General features: G+C 41.7%; 1 protein-coding gene across 3 annotated transcripts; it reads left to right on the top strand.

Annotated features, from left to right (window-relative positions):
• Nucleotides 1-910: 910 nt before the first annotated feature.
• sp1.L (Sp1 transcription factor L homeolog) lies at nucleotides 911-22,595 on the top strand. 3 transcript variants are annotated; one of them, XM_041582588.1, is made up of 6 exons: nucleotides 911-1,075; nucleotides 2,224-2,309; nucleotides 8,325-9,717; nucleotides 11,672-11,840; nucleotides 13,302-13,501; nucleotides 18,040-22,595. In XM_041582588.1, exons 1-6 carry the CDS (start codon nucleotides 1,069-1,071, stop codon nucleotides 18,354-18,356), a joined length of 2,172 nt encoding a protein of 723 aa, XP_041438522.1. In that variant the 5' UTR covers nucleotides 911-1,068; the 3' UTR covers nucleotides 18,357-22,595. The 3 variants fall into 3 exon arrangements, with proteins under 3 accessions (XP_041438522.1, XP_018100472.1, XP_041438523.1); XM_018244983.2 differs by having other exon boundaries at nucleotides 912-1,075; nucleotides 2,227-2,309; XM_041582589.1 differs by lacking the exon at nucleotides 911-1,075 and adding an exon at nucleotides 1,122-1,244 and having other exon boundaries at nucleotides 2,227-2,309.
• The last annotated feature ends 4,477 nt before the right edge of the window (nucleotides 22,596-27,072 follow it).

The raw sequence follows: 27,072 nt of genomic DNA, 5'->3' as shown, positions 1-27,072 counted from the left end.
TGGTCTGGCTGGTAAAAACTATGCTTGATCCCAATGTTATTAAAAGGGGAAAAAGTTAAATATACAGTAAGGCCGGTATTTTTGTTCCAGAAAAGGTGGCAACCCTAGCTGTGAGTAGGGTTGCCACCTTTTCTGGGAAAAAATACCGGAGATTTATGGGAGCTAGGGTTGCCACCAGGCCAGTATCTTACAGGCCTGACTGGTAAAAACGATGCTTGATCCCAACGTTATTAATAGGGAAAAATCTAAATATATAGGAAGGCTGGCAACCCTAGGTATGGTGATCCAAACGACAAAAAGATCCCTTATTCCCCAAAAAAAACCCTAATGAGAGCATAAAACCTATACAATAAGTTATGATCATATAAATATCACAACTGTACATTTACGAGTGTAACTAAAATAATAGAGAGAAGACTGTTTTTTGGGAGAAAATTCAAGTATTCCACGACGCTTTAAAATCCGAAAGCTGCCATTTTGCTTCCTGTTTGCACGTGGGCCTACGCAGGATTAAGAATGTCGGTCTAATAGCGATTCCTACAGTCAATTTAAACAAAAATTATAGAGCGTCATGAAGCAATTCCAGGAAATGGCGCCTAAAACCCACAACGACCAGTCAAACTCTAATTTCCCTTCTCATTTTAACACAGCCCTTCAATTGCGTGCTTATCTCGTCTGATTTGTCCCTTACGGAAACGCCTTAGATCTCTTACTACTGTGATTGGCTCTTTCCAGTGTCACTCTAAACCTTGGGTAGGGCGCAGCATAGAGGGCCACCACCCCCGCCACATTCTTTCATTTCCCTCCCCCATCACACACACCACCTCCGTGGCTGGGCGGGGTCACTCCACCTCTAATTGGTCAGCCTTCTCTGTCAGTCTCCAATTAACCGCGCCCGCCGCGCCACCCCATTGGGCGGGAGGAGCCGCCCCTCAGCGGGAGTGGTTAGGCGGTCTGTCGATCTCCGCCCGTAGCCACGCCTACTCACCGTCTCCGCCGCGCGGCACCAGGTTAGGTTGCCATAATCAGCCGAGGTTTGTGTGAAGTACCTACGGCCCCCGAAACAACATGAGCGGTAAGAAGGAAACTGGGCATAGGGCCGGGATTAACACGGGTTATGAAAGTTGGTACGGCGGCCCCTCGCGCTCTCAACGTAGTTCCCCCTGGTTACTTTGTGGGGTTTTCGGCGCGCGCCACGACTTGCGGTGGAATGTAGTGAGTGGCCGGTACCACCGGAGGAGGAGGTGGGGGTGTAGAAATAAAGTGATATCCGCCCTCGCTATTTCGTTCTCTCTCCTTCCTCGCCCCCTTTTTACTTTTCCCTATATCTGGGGAGGTGATGGTGGCGGCAGAACCCCTCCCTGCTGTCCTCCTCTCCCGCCCTGTTTTTCTGCCCCCTCGGTGGGTGGGGTAGAATTGTAAAATTGCCCCCCGCCCTCCTTGCATAGTAGCTGGTACCTTTAGTGTCACAGGGAAAGTGCAATACGTGACCCTAAAATGTTTTGCCTATAACACTAGGGCTTTTGATCCCTGCGGCCCTCCGTCTGTTGTTCCTCTGTAGCCTCCCAACTCGTTTCTCTTGAGCATTTCTGCTCTCAGACTGGGGACATCCCCCTCAGGTGGCCAAATACTCCCACAATCCTTAGCCAGTCGACGCATGTGAGAGATTTGTAGTTCCCCTACCACTGAAACCATTCTCCGCCCTTGGCTCGGGCAGTTACACTCAAATCCTGTGGTTGGGAGGGACTTTCATCCGGTAGATAATGACTTGCTCTGCTGAGCGGGGACGCTGGGAGTTGTAGTTCACCATTTATTTATAATATTTTGCTTTAAGATCATCTTAGTGCTCTAATGGGGGACGCTGGGAGTTGTAGTTTATCAGCACCGCAGCCTTAAGACAAGCTGATTGTCAGGAGAAGTCTATTTTATTTGAGTTTATAAAAGGTGAAACCTCTGGTTGTATTTGTATATCCCACTAGAGTGCTGAAAAGGGGATTGTGGGAGTTGTAGTTCAGCGGTCTGTTTAAAAGCAGCAGCCCTAAGGCTGAACTGGCAGTGGTGGTGTTTGCGGGGTGTACATAGCAGCTGTGCGCTGAGGGGTTTGTGCAGTGTTTCTCAGGGAAGTAGGAGCGGCCATGTTGTAAGCTTGTATATGTCCATGTTTACTCTCTGCCTGCACTCACTCTCTCTCCTCTCTCTGTGCTTGTGTCCCACCGCTGACAGCAGATCAGGAGCACATGTCTGATGACATGCCTACGATAAAGTCCGAAAACCGGACCGGAGGAGGTGGATTCATCCAGAAGGGGCAGGTAGGAAGAACCCACCCATATTACATTATACACAGATAGGCAGGGACCATGCCCAGGAACTATCCAGCCCTCTTGCCTTGGCTCCATGTACGAGCAGGGGGGGAGGGGAGCTGAGGCTTTTTTTCTGTGTGAGAATCGCTGCTGTCCTCACACCCTTTGGCTGGCAAACCCCCCACCCCCCTGTTCCTGACTGCCCACTTGGGGCAGGCCCCAGAAACCCTTCCCCCCAGCCCTGTCCCTCCTGTTCTCCGTGTCTCCTTGACATGCTGGTTTGTTTACATGCTGGCACTCTTTGTGCTCTTGCTTTACTGCAAGTGGGACCTAGAACACGGCAATGGAAGGGTGAAATCCACATTCAGTCTCACATCTCATTGGCAGCTTCATTTTCATTTGAATTCAGCTGCTTTGGCTGGGGGGTTCTAAACTGTGCAAAGCAGATAATTGCGCCAAGCAGAATTGGCAGTTAGTGTTAAAGCTGCTCAGAATGTATTGAAGGCTGAAAAGAGAATTCCCCTGAATCTCTATTAACATCTTAGAATGTCGTTTTTGCGATTGTGCAATATCATTATATCACTTACAGCACGCACACACCCATTGTGGGTAGAATTATCTTTTTACCAACACTCACCTAGGCAGGTTTATGTCTACTTTTTAATTAATGGGTCAATTAATTGGGGGCATATGCTATCTTTATAGTAAGAATTGTGCACGGGTCCACTTCAAAATATTACAGATAAATTCGAAACATGCACAGCTTCTTACTTAAAACATATATTAGTACATTTTAACCACAGCAAAAATTCATGTTAATACATTCAAAAATACACTATAGTGCAGTGCCCCCCCGCCTGCCTACCTTGTGTTAGCCACTCCCTCCTGACGTCTTCTGATAAAGCGCCCATTAGTGTGAAACGCGTCAGGAAGGAGTGGCTAACACAAGGTAGGCAGATCAGGGGAGACACTGCACTGTGGTATGTTTTTGAATTTATGAACATGAATTTTTGCTGTGGTTAAAATGCACGAATAAATGTTTTAAGTAAGAAGCTGTGCATGTTTCGAATTTATAGGTTTTTATCTACAGCTGGGCCCTGTCTTAGGTCATCGTAGAAGATGTCGCCCCCTATCTTATGTTGTTGGATATTATCCCTACTTTCAACCACTGGCTTTGCTAGATGAAGTGCTACAGCTATGGTATCCCTAAACTAAAATCCCGTTGTCCAGAAAGCTCCAAATTACAGTAAGGCCATCTCTTATAGACTTTTTTTAAGCAGATCATCTTAATTTTAATAACGGATTTCCTTTTTTGGTGTAATAATAAAACAGTACCTTGTGATTGATCCTAACTAAGCTGCATAAATCCATATTGGTGGCAAAGCAATCTTATTGGGGTTATGCCATATTTTAAATGATTTCTAGTAGACTTTTGGTGTGGTTAGGGTTGCCACCTGGAAATAGGGAAAAAATCTAAATATACAGGAAGGCCGTTATTTTTTTCCAAAAAAGGTGGAAACCCTTGGGGGCAAATTCACTAACATTCGTAGTTGCGCCATGCGCAACTTCGCCACACTTCGGCAGGCGTAGTTTCGCCAGCGCTCCGCAAATTCACTAAAATCCGAAGTTGCGCTAGCGTTGATTCGCTAAGTGAAGCGAAGTTGCGCTAGCGAAGGCTAATTTGCATACGGCGCCAAATTCAAATTTCAATGGAGGAATACGTATCAGCACTACAAATGGCTAGAAAACCTTCAAAACATCAAATAAAAATTTTATTTTGCACTACACATGTGCCCACTGTATAGGTAAGTTGCCATGAGTCAGGGGAAGGAGGGGAGCCCCAAAAATTTTTTCGATCTTTTTCAGCCTATCACCCATAATGTAGAAAACACACCAGCGTTTTTTGGGACTTAGAAAAAAATTTGACTTTTTTTGAAGCAATCCCTATCTACTCTATTGCGCTTCGCCTGGTCTGAGGTGGCGAAGGAAGTCTAGCGTAAAAGGTAGCGTTCAGTACACTGCGCGCGTTAGTGAATTTGAGTAGTTACGTCCATAGCGAAAATTCGCCAGGCGTAAGGGTGCGAAGTAACACTAGCAAATCTACGCCAGCGTTCGTTAGTGAATTTGCGAAGTAACGAAAATGCCCAACGCTAGCGAATTAACGCTAGCGTTCGGCGCTTAGTGAATTTGCCCCTAGGTGTGGTGGTCCAAACGTTGAAAGATTCCTTATCCAAAAAAAACCCAGGTTCCAGTGATTCCGGTTAGTAGATTCCATACCTGCACATAATGGTGTAATATTTTAAAAACACGACGTCATGCTTTCCATTATTGAAAATCCTTGTGAAATAAATAACGCTGCTTGAACTCCCTTTGGAAATACATGTACATTGACATGCCTGGGCAATGACCCTCTTGCAGCATAGCCAGGACTTCTTTCTTTTCCCACTAACACACAACTGCTTTCTTCAAGAATACTCTCTTAACCCACACACCCTGGGGAAAGCTGGCTTAGCTAGACTGGGTATTTATGTTGGTAGCACCCCATTATAACAGTTGAATTACCCTAGGGTGTAGTACACAGCCCAGGTTCAGGCTGGCTCCTGCACAAACACTTCAAAGCAGATCCGGGTTGAGCTCTTCTCTTACTCTCACCACCCCAACCTAGCATTGCTGGCTTCCGGCCCCTAAATTTATAGACTCGCTCCCGGGCCTTTTGTGGCATCACTGCGGGGCAGGCAAGGGATCTATAAATAGAGGCGGAGCGATGGTCTGGGAGGGGATGGGTCAAGAATTTCTCTATCCACGCACCACTAGTACATAGTCATACATGCTATTGTATTTATTCCCATTGAGAGCAGCCATGTATATGATGAACAGCCCTTTTCCCTTCATCCTTTGGCCTGCCTTCTCTAGTTAGTCTGTTTCTCTACTGTGCTTCTGTATCTCATTACCCACAACATTTATTACCTTGTTATTTGCTTATTTTATCTGTGTATGACATCCAGATATCTTCCCTGCCCAACAATTTCTAACCTACATTCATACAGTGATACTAGTGCTTCTAAACTAAGGGCAGCATATAATTCCTGATATATTAAAATACTCTTGCCGTTGGCTTTAAAAAGATGTTTTAGGCCACACACAGGTCTGATACTGAGTGCGTAGAGAGCTTCCTGCTTTGTACGGAGTCAGGGGTGCGGCTTTGTCTCTTGCACAGGCTGTGAGCTGTAACCGATAGGCGGATACACCTGCCAGTCAGCTGAGTACAGATCACGGTTTGTGAAATACTACAGGGCAGAAAGCACTCCCCGAATATGGAGGATGTGTGATATAAAATAGCTACTGTAGGAATCATAGGATTAAACATACTTACAATGTTAATGCACAGTTACATTTTTGTCAACTATAAAATATAGGAACACTGAAAATAGTTATGGCATTGGCAAGAATTTGGACTCCTTCCAGTTGTCCGACGATAAACACTGTTTCTGCAAAGTTCTTGACCCGAATTAGCTCATTAGGTGACATTAGTCATTCGGAGTTATCACCAGCTGAAAATTGCAGAGCTTAAAGGAAAACTATAACCCCAAAATAAATACTTAAGCAAGAGTTTATAGCATATTAAAGAATCTTACCAAACTGGAATGTAAATTTAAGTAAATATTGCCCTTTTACATCTCTTGCCTTGAGCCACCATTTCGTGATGGTCTGTGTGCTGCCTCAGAGATCACCTGACCAGAAATACTACAACTCTAACTGTAACAGGAAGAAGTGTGGAAGCAAAAGACACAACTCTGTCTGTTAATTGGCTCATGTGACCTAAGAAGTATAGTTTGTTTGGTATGTTTGTGTGCACAGTGAATCGTAGTATCCATGGGGACGGCCCTTATTTTTTAAAATGGTAATTTTTCTATTTATGATAACCCAATCGCACATACTACTAGAAAAGTATATTATTATGAAAATGGTTCATTTACATGAAGCAGGGTTTTACATATGAGCGGTTTCATGCAATATCTTTTTATAGAGACCAACATTGTTTGAGGGTATAGTTTTCCTTTAAGAAAATCTCAGTTACCCCAAACTTTGGGTTGCCACTCCACAACCATGGGCTGCTCTAAGCTACTGAGGATATGAAAATGCAACTATTAAAGCAGGGGCATGCTATAAAAGGATTGCAAAACAATCCTTATTAGAAGCAAAACCAGTCTATTGGCTCTATTAAATGTTTACAAGATTTACAAGTAGACATAAGGTATGAAGATCCAAATTACAGAGAGATCCGTTATCCAGAAAACCCCAGGTCCCGAGCATTTTCTCCCTACATTTAGGGCTGTACTCACACAGGCGCCTGTAGCGCCGAACGCAGGAAAAATGCAGCATGTGCTACACGCGCCTGTGTGAGTACAGCCCCATTGGAAAAAATGTAATGCATCTATTCCTGCGCTCCCCTGCGGCTGAACACAGGGGAAGCGCAGCTACAACCGCTCGTGAGTAAGAGCCCTAAAGCTCCCCATAGACGTGACGATTCTTCTTGCCGAACGACCGATTTTAGGGAAGCCCGACCAATCCTTCGAAATTATCGTGCGGTTAGTGGGATTCGAACGATCGTACATCTTACGATTTTTCGGCCAACATCTGTCAGGAAATTGATCGGCCAGGTCAAAAAAAATCTCTGAATTCAGTCTCTAGACATCTAGCCTGCTCACCCAGACAATCCATGTTGACGGCTGTAGGGCATTTATGTCCCTGATAGTAGCTGTTTAAAGCACCTGACTGGCCTAGCAATATACATTCATGCTAATCTCTGCTTGTCTTCACAATAAAGCATGCAATTTAGCCATTAGCTGGCATCTGTGTAACCTGCATTATTAAAGAATTTTGTACTGCAGAGCAGACTTTGCCATATGCCAGAAGCTAAAGTATTTACTTAGTCTCCAAACAGTCAAAAGCTTTTGTCAGAATCTTATCATATGCGCTGTTAGCTTTAGGCTAATGTGAGACAATGTTCTCTACGTGGTCCAACAAACGCCACCAATTCTCATGATTTGTTCCATTGACTTTAATGATATCTGCCTGTTACTGCACACAATGGGCTAAACTGGCCCCCAAAATGTACCCTTGACTGTTGTCTTGCCAAAATTTTGCACCATGTGTGCGGTGACATTCAGTTGCTATTAAAGTACATGGCACCAGATCTGACATTAGCCTTAGGCTCGGGAATTAAAGGAGAACTAAACCTTAAAAGTTAATATGGCTAGAAATGCAATATTTTATATACTGCACTTGTTGAATCAGCGTAAAGGGTCAGCATCTCTATAGTAGTAAAGATTCAGGCCTACAAAGTTGTGGCATGAGTCTCCCATCTTGTCTGCAACATGCACATGCTCCTTGTTCTATAGGCAGCTGTAAAGAAGCTAAGCTTAGGGGTTGTTGCAAATCATCAAACAGAAAATAAGGTTGGTCATATAAGCTGATGCTACAGGGCTGATTATTAAATTCTGATGCTAATTGTGTTGGTTTCTAAGGTCCCGTCTACCAATAATCTGAATTACTTATTAATCAGCCTTATATTGTGACAATTTTTTGACATATACCGGTATTCAGTATCTTGTGCGTCAGTCCCTAAACTCAGTAAGTGACGGCAGCACAGAGCATGTGCACTGCATCAGCAGAAAAGAAGATGGGGAGCTACAATGGTTATCTTTGGAGGCGCTGAGCTTAACTGCTAAAGAGTTGTGGTTGCCTTTGTCTGGTACAGAAACCCAAGAGATAATGTACAACATTTCTGCCGTACTTCTTTAGTTAAGCACCAACATGTTTTGCAGCACTGTGCAATAAATGGGCATATACATTGAACACACAGGGGTTGGGGAATCGAATTCCTGTATAATCACCAATTACCATTTCTGCTCTTGCAATTTCCCAAAGAATTGCCAGTTTGTTATATTGTAAATCGTTTTAGAACATTTGGCATACATTTATAATGCATTATGTGTATTTAAAAAGCCCTTTTGTTTACAGGATTCTCAGCCATCTCCTTTGGCCTTGTTGGCTGCCACCTGTAGCAGAATTGAGCCCCCCGAGAATGGAAATGGTAACAACCAGCAACAGGGTGCTACAGAATTGGATCTGAGTACTGCTCAAATTGCCCAGACAGCAAATGGCTGGCAGATTATTTCTACAGGTGCTTCCAAGGATCAAGCTGGCGGAGATGCTTCTTCTAAAAACCGCCCAATAGCCCCTGGGCAGTTTGTGGTAGCTGCACCCAGTGTGCAAAATCAGCAGGTTTTGACCAGTTTGCAGAGTGTGATGCCCAACATTCAGTACCAAGTCATACCACAATTCCAGACTGTTGACGGGCAACAGCTCCAGTTTACCAATGTCCAGCAAGATGCTTCAGGCCAGTTGCAGATCATCCCAGCTACTAACCAGCAGATTATCACCACTAATCGCACTGGTACAGGGAACATACTTACTATGCCAAACTTATTACAGCAGGCAGTCCCTATTCAGGGTATGGGTCTAACCAACAATGTCCTCTCAGGGCAGACTCAGTACTTAACCAATGTCCCTGTTGCTCTTAATGGTAACATTACTCTGCTTCCCGTAAGTGCGGCTTCCCTCACTCCAACATCTCAGTCAGTGACTATTAGTGGAACTCAGGAAAACATATCTCAGCCAGTTACTTCAGGGGTGGCTATCAGCTCATCCCAGTTGGCTACTTCCCAGGCTAACACTGGCATGTTCTTTACCAATGCCAATACCTTCTCCACTAGTACCACCCCAAGTAATTACCTTATGAACTGTAGCAGTGGAGGCAGCACACCGGGCACCAATGTCCAGGTGTCTCAGAGATCTACAGGGCAGCTAAGCTTATTTACTGACTCTGTGCAACAAGGAAATGGAAACCTTCAGCAGGTACAGCAGAAAGACGGTGACCAGCAACAGCAGCAAATTCTCATACAGCCTCAAATAGTCCAAAGTGGGCAGACAATCCAGGCTCTGCAGGCAGCTCAGCTGTCCGGTCAAACCTTTAGTACACAGTCCATATCCCAAGATGCCCTACAGAATCTTCAAATTCAGACCTTGCCAAACACTGGTCCAATTATTATCCGTACACCTACTGTAGGTCCAAATGGCCAAGTTACCTGGCAGACCATCCAGTTGCAGAATCTGCAAGTTCAGAATCCACAAGCTCAGACCATCACTCTTGCTCCAATGCAGGGGGTTTCTTTTGGGCAGTCTGGCAATACTAATACTCTCACATCAATGCCTGCTGGTACAGTAACTGTCAACGCTGCTCAGCTGTCATCCATGTCTGGCCTGCAGACCATTAATCTTGGAGCATTGGGAGCCTCCGGTATTCAAGTGCACCAGCTTCAAGGAGTACCTCTAACAATAACCAATGCAGCTGGTAAGTCTTCTCTATGTTATGTAACAATTTGTATGTTTTTGGACCCTGTAGGCTCTTGCGATGACACTTGTCCATTGACTCCTCGTCACATTTTATTGGCTGGTAGCAACTGAACTTGCCATACGCACCGTGCACTTTTCATATGCATTTTCCATTATTGACAATGCACCTAAAGCTTGCAGGGTTGTAGCAACTTGTCTAAAGGCCCAGCAACTAAAAGCAGCATTATAGCTAATGAAGGTTGCTTACTGAAGAACCTTTGTAGGAAGGAGCACAGCTGCTGGCCAATGAATTTTAAACCGTTTATTACAGCAGAAAATACAGCACATGTTAGATAAGGCCATGCTAAGCATCCTACTGTCCATATAACGAGAATACTGAAAGACCCAAATTAGAGAGAAATAAATACGATCTTGCCAACATTTACTAGTTTTAATTTCGAAGTTGTTTTTATTTGTAAAATAAAGCTGAACCTACAGGATCTATGGAATGGCCTTTAAGTGTAAAGTAATATTTTGTCAAAGAGCATAAATCAATAAATGCACAATCATAGCACCATTTGGTTTTAAAGACCGTCCCCCATACTGAGACAGCCCAAATATAATAAATAATATAGCCATGCTAAATCTGAATGTCTTGTTAAAAACAGCAGATACCATAGGGTATATAAGTCCCTCCTGACACTATACCTCATTACAGAAGCATCTATGCCAGTATCTGTTTGGATAGATAATTCTATCCAGATAATGGATAGATAATTCAGAAAGACAAGGGGATAGAAGTATGATTAAGGACATTTAAAAGACATCTAAATCAATGGGAACTGTATTTTTATATATCCATTAAACTTAGGACTGCTAATGTATCTGTTTAAAGAAACCGTTCACTGTAATAATTAAAAACTGATTAAATAGGCTGTGCAAAATAAAAAATGTTTCTAATATAGTTAGGCAAAAATTTAAAGCGATACTGACCCGTTCCTATAAAAATCATAGGAACGTGTCAGTATCAAGTAGTTGCTGCACCCGCACTAGTTCCCCTGAAAGCCGCTCCCAGCCCCGCGAACCTCCATTGATTCGACCCTCCCCTCCAACACTGCTACAAGATTTTCTTGCATTTTTAGTGACGCTGGGCTGGGGGCGGCATGACCCTTCCATAGGCTATTTACGAATGAAAACAGAATTTCAGCCTATGGAAGGATCGCTCAACCCCTAGCTCAGCGTCACGGAAGCAAGACAGATCAGTTAGCTGAGTCAGCGGGTCAGTGCAAAGGTTCACGGGGCTGAGGCAGCTTTCATGGGAACCATTGTGGGTGCAGCAACTACTTGATACTGACAAGTTCCTATGATTTTTATAGGAAAGTGTCAATACCACTTTAATGTATAAAGGCTGGAGTGACTGGATGTCTAACATAACAGAACACTACTCTCTAACTCTGAGTTAGTCAGCAAATTGATGGGGTGCCAGGTGGGACATAACTGCTCAGTGAGTTTCCAATTGATCCTTCGCATTCAGCTCAGATTTAAAAGCAACATTTATGGCCCATGTGCCCCCACCCCTCAAGTCACTGGTTGGTTACTTCTTCATAACCAATCAGTGGAAACCAAGAGAGCTGCTAAGCAGGAAGTAGTGTTATGTTAGATAGTTGGCAATCCCTTTAGTCTTTATACATTACATTTTTGGCTAACTAATTACATTAGAAACAAGTTTTTTTTGCACAGCCTATCTATTTACCCAGTTTTTATTTTTACACTGAACAATTCCATTAAAAGATAGAGCTTTAATGGCAAAATCAGTGGTCTCTCAGACCAAGCTGTTAGAGTATACTTTTATGCAGCCCCACAGTTCCTTCATACTATGTAACCACTTTTGATCAAGGTTCAGTCCAGTAATAGGGACAGCATGGTTTGAAATGCAGTATGTGTATCTAATATCTATCTTTTTATTACTACAGGGGATGCCAGTGGCCATCTGAGCATTCATGCAACAGGTGCTGATGGGCTCCACGATGATCATTCGGCTATGGAAGAGGGTGAAACAAGTCCAGATCCACAGCCACAACCTGGACGCAGAATGCGTAGAGAGGCCTGCACCTGTCCATACTGCAAAGAGGGCGAGGGAAGGTGTGTAAGACCAATGCCTGAATTTAGTAGAGAGCTTATATGTTCTATATAATTGCCCATTGAAACCAAAGGTGCGTCCACCTTCGTCAGACTTCAGTTACAGATATGGCTATTTGTTTTTCGGGAATAAAATATTTGAAAGATATGACTAAAAAATTATGGTTGCTCTTTAATTGTACAATAAAAGTAAAGATATTCATGTAAGCATCTGCACTGCCTTGTCCCATCATCCGCAGCCCATACTTGCAGGTTACAGGGCATCTTATTGATAAAACTGGCTACAGGTGCCTTCTTGGTACTCAAGGGACTAATCCTGCATTGCTTATTATACAATAATCATTCTGGCATCTTAAAGGAATAGTAACACCCAAAAAAAAGTTCTATATATAATTAATTATTATTACTATTGCCCTGCACTGGTAAAACTGGTGGGTTTGTATCAGAAACTCTACTATAGTTTTTAGAAACAAGCTGCTGTGTATCCATGGGGGCAGCCATTCAAGCACAGGATACACGATTGATAACGGATACGTTTTGAAGAATCCCATTGTATACTACACAGCTTATCTGGTATCTGCTGAGTGTCCTGTGCCTTTTCTCCTATTTCAGCCAACATGGCTACACATCAGCTTTTTTATATAAACTATACTAGTCCTGAAGCAAACTTAATTTTTACCAGTTCAGGGCTACATTGCATTATAATTTTATTACTTTCATTTCAAGTCATGGATGACCCCAGGGGGCACAATGCACTAAAGTGGATTCCTAAAAATGTATTTAATAGAAAATGCCAATATTCAGCTGAACGTTTCAGGCCACTTTATAGAGTTTAGAAATCAATGTATAATTGAAGAAAAGGGGATTGACACTGCAGAGAGACCAAGCATTGCATGACTAGCATGATGGCCATTTTGCTGACAATGCAAGGAAGACCATGGAGTGAATTGTTAGTTTGTGGATGAGTCTTTGCACCTTTTATTACATTTTCTCAAAGATTGCTAGTGTACAGGTCACCTGTACTGGTCACCTGTTTAAAACCAAGTATCTTATCGGTTCCTATAGGTTGCTGCTCCTGGGCAAACTTGGTGCCTTTTACTACATATAAGGGTTAGACTTCTGTTTTTAAGATTCCTGGCCCTTTGGGTTTTCCCTGAGGAATGTTCTGTAAATCATCTCTGCCCCAGTTATCAAGCATTGGCTCTGCTGGGGACCAACACATATTTTCCTTACTGCTGCAAATTTGCTATGGATTATTGCACAACACTGTAAGCAATTTATTTAGATCGCTAGATAGTGTAACAAAAGCACAAGTGTGATTGGTTATGGTTACTGCTTGCTGCAAAGTTGTTCCCACATCAGTAAATTAGGACCATTGTGTTTTTGAAAATTTAATAAATATACTTTGGCTTTTCATGTGTTAAATTTTAACTTGTAACTGGAATACATCTTTAATTTTTTTAGGGGTTCGGGGGATCCAGGGAAAAAGAAGCAGCACATCTGCCACATTCCAGGGTGTGGAAAAGTGTATGGGAAGACCTCTCACTTACGTGCACACTTGCGGTGGCACACAGGAGAACGCCCCTTTGTCTGTACTTGGGTGTTTTGTGGTAAACGTTTCACACGAAGCGATGAACTTCAGAGACATAAGCGCACCCATACTGGTAGGTCCACATACACATGTACAAGTATCATGTACTGTATTACATTTCAATCTATTATTTTTGTCTTTGTGTATATCGATGCTCCGGTTTTGTTACCCGATACATTACTGTTGTGTTTTGGCTGCTATTATTATTCATTTTTATTTTTTGTAAAAGCAGAATGAATCACTAATCACACAGCTTAATGTTTCAGCTAAATGTACAAAGTGGGGGGTTTATATTTAAAAACGTAAAGAACTAAACCCTAAGAATGAATATGACTAAAACTGCCATGTTTTATATACTGAACTTATTGCACCAGCCTAATGTTTCATCTTGTCAATAGCAGCAATGATCTAGGACTTCAAACTTGTCACGGGGTCACCATCTTGGAAAGTGTCTGTGACACTCGCATGCTCAGGTGGCCTCTGAGCAGCTGGTGAGAAGCTAAATTTAGGGGTCGTAGGAAATTATCAAGGTGAAAATTAGGTTGGCCTGAAATATAAGCTGATGCTACAGGGCTGGTTATTAAATTCCTATGCTAGTTGCACTGGTGTCTGTGCTGCCATGTAGTAATTATCTGTATTAATTACTAATCAGCCTTATATTTTGCAGCTATCTTCTGCGTGAAACCCTTTCATTTACCATAACGCTATTTTTACTAATCAGCCTTATATTGTGACCCTTCTATTCTATGTGTACTGTATATTGTGAGTGGGTCCATAAGCTCAGTAAGTGGCAGCAGCAAAGAGCATGTGCAGTGAATCGTTAAAAAAGAAGATGGGGAGCTACTGGGGCATCTTTGGAGACAGTTCTTTACTGCTAAAGGTCGTTCGTTGCCTTGGGCTGGTACAGAAGCCAAAAACATAATGTACAACATTTCTAGCTACTTCTTTAGTTTAACTGTTCTTGTCCCTTAAGGGAGCAATACATAAAAAGACAAAACCAAATAAAGACCTAACCGAAATTGAGGATCTAAATTTGTCTCCCCTAGTTCAGTCAATTGAAGCTAAAACAGAGATCTGGAATTCTGTAAAGTCCTGGGGTGCTTGCACCTTTCAAAACGATTACACTTCATAAATGTTGTCTATGAAAATTCTCATTTATCCATTTATATGTTTCTAGTAGAATTAAGTCAAAGGCAACTGGACATTTTAAGAGTTTTTCTTGAAAATGTTTCACCAGTCATCTGAGTGGCTTCTTCAATTCAACTCAATTGGTAGGGAATTCCCCGGCATTTAAACCCTTGAGGGTAGTAAAGTACCGGACATCTAATCACAATGGTTCTATTAAAATTCAGTAAGGTGTTGGCTGAAACTCACAGATGTGTGATCCAATCACAATGGTACCATGATTCTTATTGAGGCAGGTGTTTATCTTTCAATACTGGAAGTGTGAATTGTTGTGAAGCAGCTGGGGTAAAAATGTAAAAACGGCATTGTATGTTGATGACTAGCGGTGTCACAGGCCCCTCCTCTGTTCAGGGATGGTTTTTCCACTTTGGCATAAATGGCATCTTTCATACGTCTTTCAAACCATCAGTCCTCTCAATCCAAAATACGCACATTACTGTCCTCAAAGGAGTGTCCATTTTCCTTGAGACTGCAGAGTCTTGTCCTGAGGGGTTAGCCCTTCTATGTTGGGCCATTCTCTTAAAAATCGGTTGTTTTGTCTCCCCAATATATAGATCAGAGCACTCTTCACTACACTGGACGGCATAGACCACATTACGCTTCGTGTTTTGGTGTTGGGTCTTTAGGGTGTTCCAACTTCTGGTGTGATGTTCTTAATAATTCTCTGTCACATATGGGATGACTATGTTGCTTTGCCTGCTATTCTCCTTCCCTCTATTTATTTGTTTGGTCGTTTTGCTTGACTTTTTTTTTTTTTATAAAGTCCCAGTCTGGGTATCCACACGTTTTCAGAGGTCCTTTCAGATGTTTTTCTTTCTCTTTCGCTTCTGCACTAATTGCCAGAGTTTCAGCACGATGGTGTTGGGTTCTTAAAACCGCCAGTTTATGTTCCAGATGGTGATGGTAATCAAACAGCAAATACTGATTGTTGAGAGTGGGTTTTCTGTATACTTCAATATCCAGGTTTCCCCCTCTTTAATAACCATTGAAAAAAATGTCAGTTTGCCATTTTTCATATCTTCCCTAGTGAACTTGATGTTTTTGTCCACTGAGTTTGTGTGGAGTGAAATCTGGGTTTGTGTGCTTTAATCTTGACCCAGTTGTCGTCCACATATCTGAACCAATGACTTTGTGCTGGTCCCTTGAAGGTATTCAGGGCTTTCTTTTCCACTTCTTCATGTAAAGGTTTGCTACGATTGGAGACACAGGCGAATACATGCCGCAGCCATGCTTTTGTCTATAAAAGACTTCTTGTGCTTGAGGAAATTATTAAGGCATAGGCCCTGTAAGGAACAAACTTGTTCTGGTTTTAGGTATAAATGTTATAGCTAATCCACCAAGCCCCCAAAGCAATCCCAATGCGGATAAGCTTATAATCATTATTAACTACCTTATATTTGGTATTCATGGTCCCTGTGGTATTATATGGACCCTCTATATAACCAATATATGCAGACTGTAGCTTTGCAGCTATGATACTAGGGGCAGATATAATAGGTTTGATTGAGACCCTTAATCTATACAGAAAACCTAACTCATGAAAAAGCTATTACCTAACTTTTTCTCAGTGGGGGTAGTTATTTCTTGCTTTCACCCCTAGGGTAAGGGCAGATTCTTGGAGATTAGTCGCCCGGCGACAAATCTCCTCTTCTTCGGGTCAACAATCTTTCCGCCGGCTAGAATGAAAAATTGCCAGCAGGATGGCACTCACGTCGCTTCGTTTTCTTAAGTCACCCAAAGTTGCCTTACAAGGAAACTTCGGAAAACGAAGTGCCGCGAGTGCCTTCCCGCTGGTGATTTTTCATTCTAGCCGGCGGGAATATTGTCGCCCCGAAGAAGGGCGACAAATCTCCCTGAATCTGCCCGTGTGCCCTGACCCTTAAAGGAGAAGGAAAGCTACGGAGGCATTTTATTGCCAATAGATTAGCTGCAATAGTGCAAGCTAGAATGCTATATTTATTCTGTAGAATGTTTTACCATACCTGAGTAAAAAGCTCTAGAAACTCTCTGTTTGTTTAGAATAGGAGCTGCAGTATTAATGTGGTGTGACATCACTTCCTGCCTGAGTCTCTCCCTGCTCTGGGCTCAGATTACAGTAGAGAAGGGAGGGGGAGGGGAAGAGGAGCAAACTGAGCATGCTCTTGCCCAGGGCAATGAGGTTTAAGCTGAAGGCAGGAAGTCTGATACAGAAGCCCATGAGTACACAATAGAAGGAAAGAAATGCAGTGTTTCTTTTGACAAGGGACTCAGAGCAACATTACTTTGGGGGTTTACTGGTATATTTAGATGGACCTTTCTGATAAGGCTTACTTAGTTTTAACCTTTCCTTCTCCTTTAAAGCATAACCAGAAACTTCTTAACCTCACATCAGTTGTAGGCAGGGCCGCTTCTGCCATGAGGCAAGGTGAAAGCCTTGCCTCAGGCAGCAGCGAGCAGCCAGTTCCATGGGGCGGCAAAAAGCCGCCTCTTGTAACTTTAAGAGCCGAACTTCCGGGTTTTAACCCGGAAATTTGGCTCCGCTAGTGCAAAGAGCGCTATTGCGCTCAATGCACTAGCGATACTGCCCCCTGAAACCCGCTCCGACGCTAAATTTTAAGCGCGGAGCAGGAGAGGAGGGGGGCGGCATCTGGGCTGCTGCCTCAGGCGGCAGCAGTCCCAGAATCGGCGCTGGTTGTAGGCCCCCAGACGCATGACAAAGCACCTGGCTGATGTGATAATGTCAAGGACATATAGTTAAAATTTTAAGGCTAAATATAATATGCTTTTTAGATACTGTCACATAAGGCATGCTTAACCTTACAAACCCAAGCCAAAGAAATGGACATATCCCCAGGAAGAGTCAAGGGACTAATTCCCTAAAACTATTCTTCAGACTTTTATTTTGATTAAATCCATCAATGGGATATTGGCCCACCTGTTGCCTTACATCTTTCCCAGGCCACAGAGAGCCAGATCAATCATTCATACTAGGCCGGGAATACTCCTTACTTCAGACTCCAAACCATAGGATGAGCACTGGGGCAGATAGGCCTGTATTCCTCCTTCACAGTGTTGGGGTTTCACAAAGCTCAGCTGATTTGTTCATTCATCAATATGCTTCTCTGCGGTTTTCTAATTACATTTTAGCATATTTTTATTTGCTTCCATGTGTTATTGGAACTACTTGTATATTTCGATCAATTGTTCTTATCAGGATGAAATCAGTTGGACCAATCCGTAATAAATGTGTTCAGATCACTGTGTCTTTTTAGTGGCTGTCACAATAAAACCTGTGGCATCTCCTAAATGAAGGCACGGATCTGTTAGCATATAAGCCACTATACTCTTGTTATTGTTTGTGCTCTATAGTTTCCTTCTTTTTATTGTATGACATTATTTGCAGTAACACATTGATGCAAAACCATCTTCTTCTCCTTTATGAAACAGGTGAGAAAAAGTTTATTTGCCCCGAGTGCCCAAAACGCTTCATGAGGAGTGACCATTTGTCCAAGCACATAAAGACGCATCAGAATAAGAAGGGCCCGGGTGGCCCCATCGCCATGACAACCGTAAACCTGGACACTGGAGCGGGCTCTGATGGCAGCGCTGCTTCAACTCCAACCCCCCAGACCCTCATCACAACAAACATGGTTGCCATGGAAGCAATATCTCCAGAGGGCATTGCCCGGCTGGCGAGCAGCGGTATAAACGTCATGCAAGTGGCGGATCTTCAGTCAATCAATATTAGTGGCAATGGCTTCTAAAATCCAGTGTTTTGGAAGGACTATTTGTTGACAATAAATAAGTGTGTTGGAATGGGTGGGAGGTTAGGCTCTATAGTAATGTAATGACATTGGGTCCAAAAAGAGGGGGTTAAACTGCTCTCCTGTCCAGTAATGCAAGGGTGTGCCAGTTCACATTACTCTTGATGGAGCTTTTTTTTCCTGTCATATTGTATCCCTTCTTTAACAGCACTGATTATTCATACATGTAGTTACTGGGAGAGACCTCCTTGTCCTCCTCAGAAAAAATACCTGCATTGTATATTTCACCAGGATATTTCCAGATGTATGCTTATGCCAGCTCTGGGCAAAAGTTTCTTATTTGCCCCCTTCGTGGGCCTCACGGATTGTCCGGTTGCCCTTGTAATGGTTAATATCCTGCCTCTGTACCACAGTCTTTATGTTGGTGTGAAGAAGGCGCACATTTCTCAGAACTCATTTATTTTTTAATATAAATATATATATAATATTAATATTTCTATTTTCTGCATTTTACAAGCAAAGACTTAAGGTACCACCCATAGCCATCATGCCTTGGTAAACCGATTTATCAATGCAATACGTTTTGTTTTCGTTAAACAGAGATACTATAACTATAAAACTAGGTTCAGATGAAATACAAATGCCAAAAAATCTTTATATTCATATATCTATATATAACAAATGCTTAGACCAAAAGTCGCTTTGGTCACTGCGTAGCCTTCGTGTTTTCTAAGTTAATAAACTTTTTCGACTCTTGCAGTTTCTAAAAGCGATTGGAAACGTTTTCTATGTAATTTGCATTATAGTTGTATCTTCGATGTTCGTTCCGGTTGAACAAGAAAGGATAGGGTTTCTTACGGTATGCTTTAACATTGACAAACCTGCAGCAATACTGGTATATATTCATTCTGCGTCTTTGTCTGCCCCCCCCCCCATCGTTACCTTAAAGATCAGAAACCATATCTAGGATAGACCGCCCAGAATCTAGCTTTGGTAGGAATGTCGAAAGTACTGACACCCCTTTTTCTCTATTTTTTTTTTTTGTCTTGCAATTTAAGATACTAAACATAACTACCAGTTAATCTATAGTGCTCCATAGATACAGGGGCCACTTCTCAGAGTATCGATCGCATCCATTGCTTCCAGACGTGCTTAAATATATAGACTCAAAGCACATTAACTAATGTAACCTCTTTTCTTCCAGCTTTTTTGTTAATCAACTAATTAAATCCGTAGCATAGTCCGGTGTTAGCATTTTTTTTGTTCTCCCACACTGGCATTGGAGAGGGACCTTTTATACAAATTGCTACTGTAAATAATATATATATATTTTATTTTGAAAACCGCAATCGGTGGGACTTCCCTGCTACCTATTTTTATATATTATTGCATAGCCTATACATAAGCCATTAAGTGAAATGTATTTTTATACAGTTTTGCTACCCACCCATATCATAACCGTTGGGGAGAGGGGGTGTTTTGCATTCTGGATATGAATAAGCAATGGGGGGGTGTAACTGTTATAAATGACTTATTGCTTGGCTGATATGAAATCTGAAGCCTGTTGCCTTGGCGGTGGATATAGGGTTTTATACATTGATTGTTAGCTCTTTCTGATCATCAAGAACGATGGGTTGTCTTGGCCAAAGGAAAAAAAAAAATAAGAATCTGATTGTGTCAGTTCCAGATTGTCCTGCTATTATGCTAATGAAACACTGTGCCTTTAATAATAAGGATTATAAAATGTAATGAAACCTTTATTTAGGAAAAGCCATTGCTTAAACAGACATAAACATCTTAAACTTTCTTTTTTTTTTCTTTTTAACTTAGAACGTTAGAACGTAAGCGTTGCTAAGGCAACACAATGAAATTGGAAATGGAAAATGCTATGCAACATAATGGTAATGAACTTGTTTTTCCAGTTATAATTTAGGATGATGTATATCCTGTTTTCTTCTTGTCTCCGCTTTGGCTATTGAAGTGGGACTTTTGTTGTACAAGGTAAAGTAATCGTAGAGAACTCGATTCAACGTCTAGATTATTCTATTAATACAGAGCCTGTAAATACATTTTTTTTTCTCCTTTTTTTTTTTTTTTTTTTGTTTGACTTGGTCTCAGATTGTTGTGTTTTACCATGGATTAGGAAGGAAGAAGTCATTCTCTTTATAGTACTGGGAATCTTTTTGTAAGGGATGGAGAGTAAAGGAGAAGGGAGCAGGCAGTTGCAGCAGACAACGGCTCAGGTCACCATCAGCTGCTCTTCATAAGGAAGCTACAGTTTTGCTGCTGGGAAGAGCTGCCACAGCCTTAAAGGAATAGTAACACCAAAATATTGTAGTGTTTTAAAGTAATGCAAATATAATGTACTGTTGCCCTACACTGGTAAAACTGGTGTGTGTTATATAAACAAGCTACTGTGTAGCCATTAGTGTGTGCGGGTCGGACTTTTCCCAAGCCCGACTTCTATAGACCCGACCTGCCGATGATGAAACAAAAGGGGAGGGGTGAGAGGTCAACGTCTATAAAAACTCAACACGGAAACCGGCATTTGCGACCCGGAAAGGAGCGTCTGAGGTCGGCCTGACGCGTGGGTATCTGGTCGGCCCACACATCACTAGTAGCCATGGGGGCAGCCATTGAAAGCTGAAAAAGGAGAAAAAGCACAGGATACACAGCAGAAAACAGTTAAGCTCTGTAGTCTTACAATGGGATTGTTCACAACTTATCTGTTATCTACTGTGTTCCCTGTGTTTGAATGACTACACAGCACTACATTATATTGTCATTCTATTAAAACACTTGCATTTTTTGGTGTTACTGTTCCAATAAGGGTAATGTTAGCACCCATGCGATTTCTAGCTCAAGGATGGGTGCTAGAAACGACCCCTGACCTTAGGGGACATGCACATACGTCACAGTAGTTTTTTATGGTGGTCTATGCAGGATTACCACGTAGGCATCAATAGCTTCACCTGCCATTGCTTTACAAGTAATATGATACTTCATCTGAGGGTTTGCTGTTCTACAACTAATTCCCTGCCAAAGATTTCAGCTGGCATAAAGGGTAGCGTTGTGTTATGGCTGGGTCTTGGGTAACCTCCAGCCCTGGTTTGATTGAATAGTGGTTGAGTTGAGGGAGTGGTTTTGAGGGTTGTCATGGCAAGGTTTTGATTGGTGCAACCATACAGCAGGATTGTTCAATAGTACGTCCCATTAGCTTCAAGGTGCTCTCTGAGTTTATACAAATAAATTGCGCCAAATAACCTGCTGCATTTAACTGAATTAACTCATCTCTAGCCTATCAGGGCCTTTTCATTTCTAGCTGAATATGTTCACATCCAATAAAGCATCTTCCTTTCACACATAACCTTCCATGTCATTCTCTGTGCTGGGTTTGCTGGCTGAGGATTGCAGTTTATTTATGGGAGCAGAAGCAACTCCCTGTACTCCTAGCATAGTGCTGAAACACCAGTGCAATCGTTCCATGCATTTAGTTTCCTTCTCCTAATTCTATATGAATTGACAACCTCTTTCTTTCTGTTTATTGTGATAAATGCAAACTGTCATCCTACCGTTAAGGCGGATAATTTGGTATTTATACATGGGAATTTCGATTTTTCGAGCTTTCCACGGTCCACAGGCAGTGTCGTCGACTTTACATTGTTTATACTATTGAAATCATTTGCTGTCTGCTTTGTAAGTTGCAGTTCTTCAATGGGGATCAGTCTGTTTCTTTAAATGGAGAAGATTATTTCCAGTATAAAGGGCGGGTACATACCAGCAATATATACATGTGGTGGTTGGTAAAGCAGAATTTTTTTTTGTTTTTTTTTTCTTTGTCGTCATTTTTGTAAGTAGACAAGAGCATGTTACCCCATGTGTGAGTCTGTAGCGTTTCTCCATGTCGGGGGGAGATGCGGGTGGAGTTAGTGACACCTCTGCTTGACACAAGGCTTGGGTGGGGAAGGGGGGGCGTAATGCAGATTTACTATCTCTGGGAACATTATAACAGTGCCTCGACCTTTATTAACACACTGGCAATAACAAATACACCTTTAAATAAAAGCTGTTTTATAATGTTTTGTTTTAATGAATTGATGTAATAATGTTGGAAACCATTTTAAAGGCAAGTTTCATTTCCCCCCCCCCTTTTTGTACAGAGAAAACAAATATTGTAGTTTATAACTCATTTGTAAAATCAATTACATTTTCATTTTTTAATAAAGTGTCTAAGAGTTATACAAGATTGCAGCCTCTTCATTTCCTTTGGGATCATCCCTGGTCCTGCAGTGCAAAGGCATAAGGTTTATCCAGGATTCTCAGGATATGGGGGTCTTTCTGTAATTTGTATCTCGTTAGAAATCATGTAAATATTAATTAAACCTAATTGGCTGATTTTGCTTCCAATAAGGATTAATTCCTTTGGGTCAAGTACAATGTCCTGTTTTATTATTACACAGAAAAAAGGAAATGTTTTAAAACATATTTCATTAAAATTCAGTCTATGGGAGACGACCTTCCCGTAAAGTGAGTTTCTGGATAACGCATTCTATACCTGTACAGGTAAATATATAGTGGATAAAAGTGTCCCCGCCACACTTGGGGGGTTATTTATCAAAGGTATTTTAGAGCTTTGTGAGGTTTTTTTCTTAAAACTGGAATGGTCTCTAGAAAAAGCTTGAATGTAAAAAACTCGAATCCGTGTAGTCGGGGTGAAAAATTGGAATTGATAGTTTTCAATGAAAAAAAAAAAACTCTCACTTGAGTGAACTCGAAAAAAAAGAACATCATGCAGGCTACATCATGCAGGCTATCTTCAAATGGTTCCAGCGTCTTATTCCATCGACTCCTACGTGACGTCAACAGGCTTTAGATGGTTTATTTTTCGGATTCAAGTTTCCAGCTCCTCGAAAAATTGTAGTGTGTTTTTTTTTTTTTTTTTACTCTAAAATTTTAGTTTTGGCTTGAAAAAATACCCTTGAAAACTTTTTGAAAAAACAACTCAACCTTTGATAAATAACCCCCTTACTGTAATAGGATCCTTAATACAGAAGCCAGTAGGACTGCATGCTGTATTTGTGATATAGAAAAAGTCATCAAACGCCTTGAAGTCAATGGGCGTGTTTTCACAAGATATTTTTTACTATCCTTTATAGCCTATGGTTGTTTTTTCTCAGCAAAATATTTTGCTCATCCCTATTTGTGAGCATTTATTACCAAGGACAGAACACCAAGGTGATTTGTTATCCCTAAAATTTTTTGATATAAATTTTTCTAGGAGATTCATTTCAATCTGCACCTCTGAAAAGGTTCTGATGTCAGAACACAGAATATCATGTACAGTAGGTGGTAGAGTCCTGCAGCGGGTCGGGTACCCGCAAAAACCTGCGACACCCTGGGGGTTGCGGGTAACGTCTACTTCCGATGATGTCGCTTCCGGTTTACAATGATAGCACCTCCTGTTTAACTCCCTTTTTTTCTCATCACGCCTACTTGCGATGATGTCACTTCTGGTTTACAACAACAGCATTTCCTGATTCTTGGTGGGTTGCGGGTCCAAGCGGGTAAGAATGCGGGTCCGGGTTGCGGCTACGGGTTCCAAAAAAATGGACCCGCGCAGGACTCTAGTAGGTGGCATTTGAAAACAGTTTTCCCTCTACTGTAAATAAGGATTCCGAATCCTATACAAATTAGGGGTGGGAAGGGGAAACTGTTTTTCTACTTCCTTGTTTTGTGAAAAAAAGTCATGCGATTGCCCTCCCCACTCCTAATTTGCATAAGCTAATTTGGTTCGGCCGGGCAGAAGGATTCGGCTGAATCCCTAATAATTTGTATAAATGGTGTTTAATGATGTCACGTTTCACAGTCTTTAATACTTGATATGTAGAAGAAATCCAGTAGCATACCAAAGTACATTATTGGTATGTACAAGGGCTACATAAACTGCAAATCAGATCACTTGCTTTCACCTACTTCTGTGTTACTGGATTTCTTCTGTGCGTTGTGTAAGACCTGAGTGGAAAGTAAAGGACTTCCAGTATCATCACCTGACCCCTTCACATGTGTACAATAGGGTTGGGCTCTCTATTCCCTGTACACCATAAAGCTGTTTGAAATTATCCCATTGCTTCTAATTATGTGGATATTAGGGGGGTTATTTATCAAAGGTTGAATTTTAAAACCTTGATTGTTTCCAAATTTAAGAAAAAATGAAAAATTTGATTCAGTGAGTTTGGTGTTAACAACCCAAAAACTCGAACTGATAAGAGTTCTCAGCAAAAAAACAAAAAACATTCAAATTGATAGTTTTTGAGCTAAACACACTGAAAAAAACCCAACCATCATGAAGGCTATTAACCCAATAGTTCAAGGGACCTCTGCCAATTGACTTCTATATCTACAGATTTTAGATGAAATATTTTCAGGATCAAGCTATTCCCGGGGTTGGGTTATATGAGTTTTTTTATTTTAACCCAAAAAAGTTTGCCTTAATTAAATATATCCACGATGTTTGGGCTGATAATATACACAATTTTAGGTAGAGGACAGCAGCACTCCTACCGGTATATCTTTGCTAGAAGGCCTTTAAATAAAACTGGGTTGTATTTGATGGATGGATTAAACTCTCCATGGACAGTCCCCCAGCAAAGTGAGAAGCAGCCGCTGAGTGGTGCAGTTTGTCTTGCAGAGTTGGATGATATTAACTCACACATCACTCCAGCAGGGGGAAAGAAATGAACTGTTAAAAGATCTGACTACAAAAGTCATTATATAGTGAATAATGTAATCCCTACTGTAATTTATAAAGATATTATTTGTCACTGAGAAGTTAAGTGACCATATAAAAGCACAAGGTCACAGTCACTCCGAGGGGACTACTAATATCTTTATAAAGTTAAGTAAGGGGTACATTATGTATTATAATCTACAATTTCTGTGTACAGTGTCAGTTTATTTCTCTGACTTCATTTACCACACATCTGGCTTTACCTACTACAAAATTACACTTTATGTCAAATATACTAAAGGGTGAAGATTCGCCAGCGTGACGTCATTTCGGTACTTCGATTTACTAACGTTCGCTGGTGTAACTTCACTAGCAAAGGACACAAAGTAGTGCTACACACACTCTCTCACCGCTCTTTGCAGCGTCGGGTGCCGTCTGTGACCCTGTCTGCTTGATAAAGGGCTGGAAGGGCTCGAAACGTCGCTTAGCTTGAGGCACGAATAAAGTTCCAATTTTTTCACCATAATCGGAGTGCTGCTGAAGTATTTACTTGTACGTTCACTAGCAAAGGAGAGACTCTAGTGGTACTTCGTTCCCCAATGCCTGGCGAATTTGCGCTCTGGCTAATGTACGTAACTACGCAAATTCACTAAGATGCAGATGTTACTGAACATTACCTCTTGCGCCAGACTTCCTTCACCACCATAGAACAAGCGAAGTCCCAAAAAACGCTGGTGTCTTCCTTTTTTTTCAGGGTGATTTTTTGGGGGTAACTGGCTTCCCCCCTAAATTTCCTAACATGGCACATAAACTATACACTGGGCTCATGTGTAGGGCAATATAACAATTTTATTTCATTAAGGTTTCCAATGCTCATGTAGTGTAATGTATTTGCTGCAACATATACGTCTATTGAACTTTAAACTTCCCACCGTATGCAAATTAGGCAACACTATTGCAACTTAGCTTGCCGCAGTAATGCTAGCACAAATTCGCCAGCCTTCAGCGCCCTGGACACAACTTTATTTTAGTGAATTAGCGTTGTCCTGGCAAAGTGTTGGGATATGCGCAAAGCCGTCGCTGGCAAATTTTTGGAGGTTAGTAAATTTGCCCCTATATAGTCTGTGTTGCTTTTAGCCCCCTGGCTTATTTCAGTTAGCAGCCAAGCACTGCTGAGAGACTGGAAGATGAAGACTAATGTTAGATGAATAGGAGGAGATCTACCAGAAAAGGAAACAAAATTAAAGCCCGACAGCAGTTTTGGCTGGTGACTACCATCTGAAAACAATCAAGAGTATGCAAAGCCAGAAAAAGCTGCTGGAAATGGAGGCTTTAATTGCATTTTACATAGTTTTCTGTGGATGGCTCAGAGACAAGACTTCTATAGGACAATATTATGTGAAAAGTTAGTCATGGTGCTCACAACTGGCTCTCTGCACCAAGGGTACCAAGTCATGTTTGGTTTGGAGGTGCACAAGGGCTAGAGTTTCTGCAAATGTGTTTGTTAAAGGGGTGGGTCGCCTTCCATTAACTTTTAGTGTTACAGAATGGACAATTCAACTTTTTTTTTTTTAAATATATTTATTTGAATTTGCCATCTTCTGGCTCTTTCCCAACTTCCAAATGGGGGTCTCTGACCCCCAAAAAAAAAAAGCTCTGTAAGGCTACAAAATGGTTGCTATTTTTATTACTCCTATTCAGGAACTCTCCTATTTCGGTCTCATTTTAATCCATGCATGATTGCTAGGGTAATTTGGGGCCTAGCAGTGAGATTGCTGGAATTGCAAATGGTAGAGCTGCTGCACTTGGTTCAGCCATTATGGGTAGGTTTGTTGCCCAGTAATCTGCCCCAGTGGTAGATTTGTGCAGTGGGACAAAAAGAAACATGGCACCATAAAACTTGATATGCCATATCTTTCCACAATGTGTTTATTCAGGGAAAAAGCCCTTGAAATGTATCTGCTGCAGCCAAAATGGATTACAAACCAA

Source organism: Xenopus laevis, chromosome 2L, assembly GCF_017654675.1.
Source record: "Xenopus laevis strain J_2021 chromosome 2L, Xenopus_laevis_v10.1, whole genome shotgun sequence".
In the NCBI taxonomy this organism is placed as follows: domain Eukaryota; kingdom Metazoa; phylum Chordata; class Amphibia; order Anura; family Pipidae; genus Xenopus; species Xenopus laevis.
This window is presented reverse-complemented; position numbering and strand designations above follow the sequence as displayed.

Bases quoted from the DNA above. Each gene is read 5' to 3' on its own strand.
- sp1.L (XM_041582588.1), top strand. The intron at 9,718-11,671 runs GTAAGTCTTCTC...TTATTACTACAG, and splicing joins AACAATAACCAATGCAGCTG to GGGATGCCAGTGGCCATCTG. The intron at 13,502-18,039 runs GTAGGTCCACAT...TTTATGAAACAG, and splicing joins ACATAAGCGCACCCATACTG to GTGAGAAAAAGTTTATTTGC.